General features: G+C 52.6%; 2 protein-coding genes across 2 annotated transcripts in view; one reads left to right on the top strand and one right to left on the bottom strand.

Annotated features, from left to right (window-relative positions):
- Positions 1-1,208, top strand: part of NFE2L1 (nuclear factor, erythroid 2-like 1) — a gene marked incomplete at its 5' end in the record, with an annotated part of 4,267 nt that extends 3,059 nt beyond the window's left edge. The window contains 1 exon segment of the mRNA XM_009078432.1: positions 1,202-1,208. Within this exon segment, the coding sequence (XP_009076680.1) occupies positions 1,202-1,208 (7 nt within the window).
- A 5,436-nt stretch (positions 1,209-6,644) lies between these two features.
- CBX1 (chromobox homolog 1) lies at positions 6,645-10,499 on the bottom strand. The gene is made up of 4 exons (XM_009078431.1): positions 10,333-10,499; positions 9,161-9,338; positions 8,097-8,191; positions 6,645-6,789 (listed from the first exon to the last, which is right to left on the bottom strand). Exons 1-4 carry the CDS (start codon positions 10,470-10,472, stop codon positions 6,645-6,647), a joined length of 558 nt encoding a protein of 185 aa, XP_009076679.1. The 5' UTR covers positions 10,473-10,499.
- Positions 10,500-11,197: the final 698 nt, after the last annotated feature.

Here is an 11,197-nt window from a genome sequence, read left to right as displayed (position 1 = left end):
CAGCCGCGGCGCCACGACCGCAAGCAGAAGGACAGGAGGAAGTGAGGGAGAGAGGTGGCTGCACTGGACACTTGGCCACAAGGGACAACTTCACTGGAGAAGGGGCTGAGCCTTTGGAAGTACTTTTTAGAGGAACTTTCACGCCTTCTTATCCGCTCTATCTTCTGGCCCACACGTGGGACTGGCGCTGGGCACGCGCCCGAGGGGAGAGGAGCCCCCCCTGGGCATCCCCCTCCCAAAAAAATCCAGGATCCTTGGAGAGCAGGAACCAGCTGGAATCGCTGCTGGGGAGGTTGGCAGAGGTGGAAAAGAAAAAACACAAAAAAAAAAATAATGAAAAAAAATACAAACTACTGTTAGGAACTGGCTTTAAATAAGAGAAAAAACAAAGGAGATTTAAGCAAATGAACTTGAAACACGAGTTAGAGGAGAGACGTTTGCTGAACTTCCAAAGTTCTGTGATTTCAGGTAGTTGGGGTTTGTTTTCCCTTTTTTTTTCCTTCAGGTTTTTTTCCCTTCCTTTTTTCCTTCCATATTTTCCTTCCGTTTTTCCTTCCTTTTCCCCTTCTTTTTTCCTTCCTCCTTTTTCATTTTTTCCTTTTTCCTTCTGTTGTTCCTTCTTTTTCCTTCCATTTTTTCCTTTTCCTCTTTCCTTTCTTTTCCCCTTCCTTCCCCACCACTTTTCCTTTTCCTGCCCCTGTTTTTGCCATCGCTGTGTGTGACTCAATTCCAGATTAACCAACATCCCTCCCTCGATCAGACCAGTGCACACATGAAAACACAACCTGCTGTGGCTTCCATTAACCCTTTCCAGTCTGAGCAAGCTCAGAAAGAGAGGGGGGAAAAAGAAAAAAAAAAAATCATTCCTGGGAGGAGGAGGAAGTGTGGAGGAGCTGCCGAGGCCTTGGGGAGCTGTGGCACTGGGGCAGTGGGACTGGAGAGGGTTAAGAGAAGCAGAGCTGCCCCTGGAGCATGGCACTGCCCCACGCATGGCTTCTCCCTCTGGCTGCCTGGGAATTGCTTGGGGAGGAATTTTTGGGGGCTCTAAGCTCCCCCCTTGGGTCAGCCAACAGCACAAGGGGTGCAGGGGAGGTCCCCCCAGGGGTGGCACTAGACAAGTTGTACTCCTGTCCCTTAATCATGCTTGGGTTTTTTGAGGGAGGAGGTTTCACCCCTAATTTTTCCCTCCCCCCTCCTTTAGGGTCTAGAAGTGCTTGTGTTGAGTTCAAAGGGAGAAGCCCAAACGTTCAAAGCTGCTCAATGTTCTCTTTGCCATAAAGATTCCTTGTAACCGTGTGATCACATTATAGGATTCTCTTCTGTCCCTCAGTGTTGGTCTGACTTTGTTTTTCAGGAGGGGGGTGGGGGTAGTGCCTTGATCACTGTCGGTCTCCAAGCCTGGAGACCATCCTAGAAGCTGTATTCCAATATAGCACAGCTGGAGTGGTACTGACTTTACCAGCAACCAACAAAAAATAGCTTAAAAAAAAAAAAAAAAAAAAAAAAAGGCTTTTTCCAAGCCAAGTCCTGTGCACAGGATCAGGGAGGGGATGGACACACTTGGGTGGGCACTCAAGGGAAGGATCTGGGGATGCAGGAGGAAGGCCTGGAACAACTTATGGTTTCCAGGTTTGGGGAGAAATTGAGGATTTGGGAGTGTATTGGGGTGGTTGGAACCCACTGAGATCCCAGTGGGTTCTACCATCAGCACTCCCAGACCTGTGAGATGAAGGTTTGTGGAGAATTAGAGGATTTGAGGTGGTTGGAACTCATTTTGATCCCATTGGGTTCTACCACTCATCACTCCCAGACCTGTGAGGTGTGAGATGAAGGTCTGGGGAGAAGTAGAAGATCTGGGAGCACATTGTGGTGGTTAAAACCCACTGAGCTTCCAGTGGGTTGCACCACCAGCACCTCCCAGGCGTGTGAGGTGTGAGCTGAAGCACAAGAGGTGGAGCTGTGGGTGTTGGGGAGGTTGGGAGGGAGCTCTGTGCGTCTGGTTGAAATGATTTTTTGGTTTTTTTTTTTTTTTTTGCCTCTTAAAAAAAACCTTTTGCTTTGAAAGCTCTGTGACCTGGCAGGGAAAGAAGAGAGATTGTGTGAGCACAGGACAAAAATAAAAATGGCTTATTCACTGTACCACCAGCAGTTTCTTGGCTTTTATTTGCTCTCCTTAAACGTGGCAGGGGGAAAACCAAATGGATTTTGCTCCTCTCACAGGAGCTCCGAGCTGGGAGCAGCTCTGGCAGCCCTGCAGGTCTCAGCCTTGGGAGGGAAAGGGAAGGAAAAGCTCCTCCTCTGGCTCAGCTGTTCTTTTTTTTCCTTCCTTCCTTCCCAGCAGGAGCTGCTCCAAGAAATCCAAGGAAAAGTGTGGTTCTGGTTAAATCTGCAGCTGTGTGCAAGTCAGTGGCTCTGGGTTGGAGCCACCCAAGCTGCTGCAGGGCTGAGGCTGAGGCTGAACTCTCCTTTTGGACAGGCCAAACCACCATTCCATCCCCACTCTGCTCTGCAATCTCCCACCAGCATTCCCAGGGGCCAAATGCCATTTTTCCTTAGGGATGACACCTCTCCCTAAGAGACAGGAAGGCTCCATGTACCCCCAGTGCCAATGTTGAGCCTGAGCTCTCTCCTTAGACAGAAAATCATCACTCCATCCCCACTCTGCTCTCCAGTCTCCCACCAGCATTCCATCCCCACTCTGCTCTGCAGTCTCCCACCAGCATTCCCAGGGACCAAATGCCATTTTTCCTTAGGGATGACACCTCTCCCTGTGGGACTGGAAAGCTCCATGTCCTGTTCTGAGCCTGGAGCAGCTCTGTGCACACCCCAGGGCAATGTGGAGCATTAACTCCATGCTCCAAGGGGATTTCAGCTGTTCCTTCAGGGCTGGGTTAGGATGTAATCCCAGCTCCCAGAAAACCCCAAAGGGATTCCCCCCAGGCCTGGTGATGGAGTGAGGAATCACAGCCCTCCCAAGGGGGAGCAGAGAAAGGCCATGAAGATCTGGGGAGGATTCCAAGGAGGATCCATTGCTCTTCCTTTCCCTGTTCCTGTGCCCAGACAGGCCTTTGGTGGTGCACAAACAGCCCAGAAAAACACATCAGGAAGCTCCAGAGGAGCAAAGAGCTGTGCCAGAGGCTGAGAAAACCCATCCCCTCTGGCTCCCTGCCTGTCCCATCCCATCCCATCTTCCCTCAGGGCTGTGGCTCCAGCCTGGAATGAGGTGAAGTGCAGACCTTTCCCTTCCCAGGCAGCAAGGACTGAGCTGCCAGCAGGGCCTGGAGCCACAGCTCAGCCCTTGGAACCAGCTGTGGCCTCTCTGTTCTGCCCTTGACTTCTTGGGGGGACAGAGGAGCTCCCTCTGCCCTTTCCTGTCCCACCCTGGAGCACCAATCCCAGGGAAAACCAGCACACATCACCCTCAGCCCTCTCTGAGCAAATCAAGAGGGCTCAAAACCTCTTTTCCTTGTGTCTCAGGAGGTGACAGTGCCCCAAAATCCAGTGCCTGCTGCAGCTCCCTCACAGCCAGACCCATCCCTGGGATGGAGAAGTTTCCAGAGCCTTGGATGAATGGCCTGGAGCTCTCCAGGGACCTGCAGCTCAATGAGGTGGGCAAACCCTGTCCTGCTCTGGTGATTAATGCAGGGTTCACTGCTGGTGGGCAGGGCAGCAGCTCACAAACAGCTGCCTGAGTGTCACTGAGGGACCCTTGTTGGACCCAAAACCTTCCTGCTCCATCCTGCACCCTGCAAACACCACAGAGCTCTGAGCTAGGAACCACTATCTCCCCTCAGGAACCACTGCTCTCCTAGGACCACCATCCTCCCTCAGGAACCACTGCTCTCCTCCTAGGACCACCATCCTCCCTCAGGAACCACTGCTCTCCTCCCAGGACCACCATCCTCTCCCAGGACCATTCTTCTCCTCCCAGGACCATTATTCTCCTCCCAAAACCATCATCTCCCTCCCAGGACCATCATCCTCTCCCAGGACCACCACCCTCCTCCTCCCAGGACCACCATCCTCTTCCAGTGTCACCATTCTCTCCCAGGACCATTATTCTCCCAGAACCATCATCTTCCTCCTAGGACCATCATCTTCCTCCCAGGGTCACCATCTTCTCCCAGGACCATCATCCTCCTCTCAGGAACCACCATCCTCCCAGGACCACCATCCTCTTCCAGTGTCACCATTCTCTCCCAGGACCATTATTCTCCCAGAACCATCATCTTCCTCCTAGGACCATCATCTTCCTCCCAGGGTCACCATCTTCTCCCAGGACCATCATCCTCCTCCCAGGAACAGTCTGACTCTGCTCTCCTCCATGCCCAGGAGCCTTCAGCACATCCACTCCAGACCTCAAGGGTGATCACCTCCACCTCAACACTCACCACAAGCACTGCCAGAGCTGAACCAAACCATCCAAACCCCCAAGATCTGCTGAAGGTTGAGGTGAGAATGGAATGAAAGGTCACTTACCACCTCTGGTGCTGTATCCTGGCTGGATACTCCAGCAGCATCTTGCTACATCAAACCAGGTCCCACATCACAGTTACTCCTCTTGTCTCCACGGCAAGCTTGGCCTCAGGAATCTGTCTAACCTCTCTGGCACTTCTCTTCTCCACATGGAAGGCAAAATAACTGAGAACCTCCTGCTCCAGAACCTGTTTCCACCTTCTGCTGTGCTCCCCAGGTGGGAACCAGTGACTAACCTTGGGCTGCATCAGGTCTAACCTTGCTCAGGGCTCACCTTCCCTCTGTGTCCTGCTCTACACTTGGCTCACTCATGTCATTCCCAAAGAGCTGGAAGGAAGGAGCAAGGTAGAGAGAAGATTTTTAAAAAAAGAGGAAAAAAAAAGAGGAAAAAAATCAGGATTATAAATCTAAAATTTTATTGAGACAAAAAAAAAAAAAAACAAAAAACCACCCCCAAAAACAAAAAACCCAAAAAACAAAAAGCCAAAAAAACAAACCTGACAGAGCTTGGTATGAAGTTAAAATCCAAACACAGAACTTGACATCTCAACATCTCACACAAACCTAAACACATGCTTTGTTAAAAACAAAGGTTTGTACAATGCAAGTCGAGATCCAACCACCCTAGGAGGAGGTGCCAGGAGTCACCTGGGGCTCAGGACTCATTTAAATAGTTGAGGATTTGGAATAAATCTCAGTTCAAATCAACCCCCAATTCCCCTTGGCAGGTTTAGGGTAACCCCTGTGGCTCCAGCACTGAGCTGTGACCCTTCCAAACCATCATTTCAGGGAGAATATGGAATTGAGTTGCTTTGCCTTGTGCTGTTGGTTCCCTCTCTCCTTCCCACACCTTCCCTCCACTGGCAAATTGAGGAGGGGGGAAAGGAACAAGTGGTCAGAAGTCTTTTCCTCCCCTCCCACCCCCAAAAAACAAACAAAAAAAGAATTGGAGAAATAGCACCTTAGAAAGGAAAGGGTAGAAAAGGCCTGAAAAGGGTTAAAATCCACTCCCCTCCCACCCCCCTACAATGCATGTGTCAGGAACTGGCAGTTCTGCTGCAGGACAAGACGAATCACAAGTTGCATTTGCACAAGTTTCCCCTCAGCCCTCCCACCCCAAACCCCTAAAAACTGCTCCAGGCTCTGGGACAGGCTCAGCTTCAGCCTCGTGGCTCTGCCCTTGGCCTCCCAGTTTTGGCAGCTACACTGGGCTCTTTCCCACCCCCCTTCCCAGTTCTGCCAGTTATACTGGGCTCTTCCCCTCCAGTATGGTCAACAAGACTGGGCTCTTCCCCCCTAGTTAATACTGGGCTCTTTTCCCCCAGTATGGTCAACAACACTGGGCTCTTCCCCCTCAATTTATACTGGGCTCTTTCTCCCCAGTATGGTCAACACGACTGGGCTCTTTCCCCCCAGTATGGTCAACACAACTGGGCTCTTTCCCCCCAGTACTGTCAACAACACTGGGCTCTACCCCCAGTTCATACTGGGCTCTTCCCTCCCCTCCCCAATCCCCTTTTTATCATCATCATCATCACCATCATTTCTGTATTCATGTCCTTAAAAAAACCCCATCTGGAACATTATCCCATTATCCCCAGACCTCCCTTCCCTCCCCAGTACAAGAGCCCAAGTCCCCACATCCCTCCCAGTCCCTGCCCACCCTTTCCCCAGCCCAATACACCAGTAAATAGCAAAAGAAAGGGAAATCAGAAGACCTACACACATGCTACGCTGTAAAAATGCAGAGTTAACACTAGTGGGGAGGAGGCTGTGGGTTGCTGAGATGGTCTTTGAAGATCAAGCAGTATCCATCTGCACTCCCTTTTCCCAGCCCACCCATCCCAGTGAGTCCTTCATGGAAGGGGTTTTGCTTCCACACCCACAAGCTGCTTTAAGACAATCCCCCAACCCCCCTCCCACCAAATTCCTCCCTCCCAACCCTTCCTATCCCCTTTGCTCTTCCCTCCCTCCCCTCCAACTGAGGCTGGTTTGAGTCTGGACACAGCATGAAGCAGTTGAGCAGCTGTAGGGCACAGAAACCATACTGGTCTCTTCAAAGGGCACCTTCTCCATCCACCCAAGCAGAGTCGCCTCCTCTCTCCCTCCTGCTCACACCCACAGTTCAGATCTTTCCACAAAGGCTGCCCCAGAGTGGCTACCAGGGCTTAGTTCTTGTCCTCTTTCTTGTCATCGTCCTCTGAGGGGTAGGAATGCCATGTCAACCTCTCCTCGTAGAAGGAGATGACCACCTGTGGGCACTTGATGTTGGCTTCCTTGGCAGGGACCAGGTCGGCCTCGTCCGAGTTCTTCCTGTAGGTGGGAGCAGAGGAGGAAGTTAGGGAGCTGGGAAAGTGCAGTGGAGCCCGGAGAGAAAGCAGAAAGCAGCAGGGAAATGGAGTCCCTGAGGTGCTCAGTGACCCTGGAGCAGGGAGAAGCAGTGGGAAGAAGAAATCAGGTGTGAGTTCAGCTCTGTGGTGTTGGGGATGAGGAAAGTGAATCCAAGTTGGGATATGGTCCCAGCTGCTCTGTCCTCCTGAGGCCAACAGCTCCACACCTACACCTGCCTGGTCTGGCTCCCACCTGTGGTACCAGGTCACCTTCATGGCTCTCAGAGTCACTGAGGTTGGAAAAGACCTCCAAGTCCAATCTGTGACCAACCACCACCTTCTCAGCTAGACCACAGCACTGAGTGCCACATCCAGTGGTTCATCAGTGACTCCACCACCTCCCTGGGCAGCACATTCCAATGCTTAACAAACCCTTTCCATGAAAAAATTCCTCCTGATGTCCAACCTTAACCTCCCCTGGGGCAACTTGAGGCTGTTTCCTCTCATCCTGTCCCTTGTTCCCTGGGAGCAGAGCCTGACCCCACCTGGCTGCACCTCCTGGCAGGGAGTTGTAGAGAGCAAGAAGGTCCCTCCTGAGCCTCCTTTTCTCCAGGCTGAACCCCACCAGCTCCTTCAGAAGTTCTCCAGACCCTTCTCCTTGTGCTGCAGCCCCTTCCCTAGCTCCATTCCCTTCCCTGGACACACTCAGCCCCTCAATGTCTCTCTTGAGAGGGTCCCAGAACTGGACACAGCACTTGAGGTGCTTCACCAGTGCCCAGCACAAGGAACAATGACTACCCTGGTCCTGCTGCCACACAACTGCTGATTCAATTCAGGTGTCATCGACCTCCTTGCCCACCTGGCCTCATATCCAGCCACTGCAACCATCCCCCCCTGGTACTTTACCACCTTTCCAACCACTTTCCCCAACCTGAAGCATCCATGGGGTTGTGATACCCCAAAGTGCCTTTGGCCTCGTTGAACCTCATACCGTCATCTCCTTGGGGTCCAGCCCTGCAGAGCTGCAGCCCATGCCATGCCACCGTGCCCCACTGTGTCCCCATGCCTGGAGCAGGAGGGGAGGACACCTTAAAGCCACACATGACCCCCCCCAAGGGCCCTACCTGCTCGTTTTGACAGCCACGTGAGCCTCGGCGCAGAGGGTCACCTCAGGCGGCAGCGCCGGCGCGAGGGACTTCAGGCCAGGCAGCAGGACCTCCCCAGGTGCAGCTCCTTCCCTCTCTGGCACAGAATAAGGTGAAGAAATGACAGACACAAAGACACACTCACCACTTCATCAGGAACATCAGCTCCCCGCTGGAATCTGTGGCTCCGATGATTCGCTCCGGCTCGAATCCTCGCGCGAAGCCTCGAGGTTTCTCCGACTGCAAAGACACAGAGAGAGAGAGGATTGGGCTTGGGGCATCATCCAGGGATGTTCTGCTCACCCGGATGTGCTGGTGGCTCTGTAAGGATCAGGGGCATGGAGATGCTCCAAGGGTTGGAGTATCTCTGCTAGAGGATAGGCTGGGAAAGCTGGGGGTGTTCACCTGGAGAAGGGAAGGCTCCAAGGAGAACTTGGAGCACCTTCCAGGGCTTCAAGGGGTTCCAGGAGAGCTGCAGAGGGACTTGGGATAAGGCATGGAGGGACAGGACACAGGGGATGGCTTCCCACTGCCAGAGGGTAGGGACAGATGGGATATTGGGAAGGAATTTCTCTCTGTGAGGTGTTGAGGCACTGGCACAGGTTGTCCAGAGAATCTGTGGCTGCTCCATCCCTGGAAGTGTTCCAGGCCAGGCTGGATAAGGCTTGGAGCAACCTGAGCTAGTGGAAGATGTCCCTTCCAACCCAAACCATTCCACGATTCTTGGCCTAAGGCCAGTGGGATCTGAGAATTCCCCTCAGGTACAAATCCACTACAGGAGTGTGATCCTGATCCTGAAGGATCTGATTCCCAGTGTCCAAACCCTTGAGCTGCCCAACCTTCAGCAGCTCCTAGGATAAAAACCAGACTGCAAAGCCTTCCAGTGCCCTTTTCCCAAACAACTAGGAGCACCCTGAGCAGGAAACTCTGCTCTACCTTGTCCCACTCTTCCAGGGACAACAGACAACTCCTGGTTTCCCCTTTGTGGAGCTCTCCAGGAGGAGCTGAGGGCTGGATTCGCCCCTTTGGCTCTGGATTCACTGGGAAGCTTAGCTTAGCTTTTCTTTCAGCTTTCCAAAGCACTTCCAGTTGTAAGAAGTGCTACAAGTTCAACTTGTTCCCCCAATTCCTTGGAAAACTGAGGTTTGGGAACGTGGCTGCTTGAGGCAGTAGACCAGGGACAGGCACAGAACCCCAATCCTTCCTCACCTCCTCCTTCTTCTTCTTTGGTTTGCTTTCCTCCCCCTTGTCCTCCGTGTCCGACTCGGCTTTGCGCTTGCTGCCCTCGGATTTCTCGCTCTCATGGGCAGTTTTCTGGGATTGCAGGAATTCTGCAATGAGGTCTGGGCAGTCCAGGTTCTCCTCAGGCTCCCAGGTGTTGTCTTCACTGCAACAAACACAACAGCTCAGTTCTACACCTTGTTGCAGCTCTCCCTGCCTGGAAAAGTCCTGGAGAGCAGGTCATGGAGCTGCTGAGGAGCAGCAGTTTTGGATGCAGGTGTTCCTGCTCTGATCCAGGCAGGAATACTGGAGACAGGCCAGTTATTCCTCTTCTCAGGAGAGAAGGCTGCTGGTCTCACACTGCTTTAAGGTTGGGTAATCCCCACCAGGGCCTGTTTGGAGGCCACAACTGGGATATTCTCCCCTAAGTTGTGCTCTCCCACCCTGAGTCGAGCTTGGAGTGTTTGGCACAGGTGGTTTGGAATCACTTGGCCTGTTTGCTCCATTCTCCAGGCAAGGAGAAGATCATGGACACTGATAAACCTGTCTGGAGGCCCTGGGGACACTGATCCACCAGCCTGGAGACCCTGGGGACACTGATCCTCCTGCCTGGAGACCCTATGGACACTGATCCTCCTGCCTGGAGATCCTACAGACAATGATCCACCTACCTAGAGAACTAGGGACATTGATCCACCTGCCTGGAGAACCTATGGACATTGATCCACGAGCCTGGAGGCCCTGGGGACATTGATCCTCCTGCCTGGAGACCCTATGAACATTGATCCACCTACCTAGAGAACTAGAATCCACGAGCCTGGAGGCCCTGGGGACATTGATCCTCCTGCCTGGAGACCCTATGGACACTGATCCTCCTGCCTGGAGATCCTACAGACAATGATCCACCTACCTAGAGAACTAGGGACATTGATCCACCTGCCTGGAGAACCTATGGACACTGATCCACCTGCCTGGAGGCCCTGGGGACATTGATCCTCCTGCCTGGAGACCCTAGGGACACTGATCCACCAGCCTAGAGAACTATGGACATTGATCCACCTGCCTGGAGACCCTATGGACATCAATCTGCCTGCCCAGATGTCTTAAGGCCCCTGATCCTCCTGCCCAGAGGCTTTGGAAGCCAAGCTGGAGGCACTTACTCAGAGAAGCCTTTCCACTTGAGCAGATATTCCACCTTTCCCTTCACCACTCGCCGATCCAGGACCTTCTCCACCACATATTCCTCCTCTTCTTCCTCTAAGACCTCTTCCACTTTCTTCTTGTTCTGTTTTTTTCCCATTGTGCTGGCCAGTTTTTCAGCTTTTGGGCTGCTGCAAGGGGACACACAGCCAGGGTCAGCAGCAAAGTCCTGGATGCATAAGGATCCCAGAAAACTCTGGGAATGTTGCTTGGGAGACAACAGGCAGGTACAAAGCAGGAGAGAGAAGCCAGGATGGTCCTACCAGAGGAATGTCCAGGTGTTGTTCACACTATGATTTTGGCTTTTTTTTGTTGTCTCTCCAACATTTCACCAATTCCATCAAAATTCCACCTACATTCACACCTTTCCATCCTCTGCCAAGTCCCACGTGTCCCTCCTTAACCTCTCCCCTCTCCTCACTGACACTTCAACCACTGACACTAACTAGAAGTTAATGAGTAGTTCATCCAAGTGAAATCCAAGCTCCAGTCCCTGATCCCAACCTCCCCATGCTCACTTTGCTGGATCATCTTCTAGAGCTCTTAAGATATCCAAAAATTCCTATATGTACATCCAGTGCTTGCTGGGAAGCAGAAGGAGCCTTGGAGAGTGGGAGAACTTGGGATGCAGAGCTGGGAGAGCTCGGGATGCAGAGCTGGGAGAGCTCCAGATACAGAGCTGGGAGAGCTCCGGATACAGAGCTGGGAGAGCTCCGGATACAGAGCTGGGAGAGCTTGGGATGCAGAGCTGGGAGAACTTGGGATGCAGAGCTGGGAGAGCTCTGGATACAGAGCAGAGAGAGCTCTGGATGCAGAGCTGGAAGA

The sequence above is a fragment of the Acanthisitta chloris genome, unplaced genomic scaffold (assembly GCF_000695815.1).
Source record: "Acanthisitta chloris isolate BGI_N310 unplaced genomic scaffold, ASM69581v1 scaffold16727, whole genome shotgun sequence".
Lineage (NCBI taxonomy): Eukaryota > Metazoa > Chordata > Aves > Passeriformes > Acanthisittidae > Acanthisitta > Acanthisitta chloris.
The sequence above is the reverse complement of the archived record's forward strand: the minus strand, read 5'-3'. Positions and strand labels throughout refer to the sequence as shown.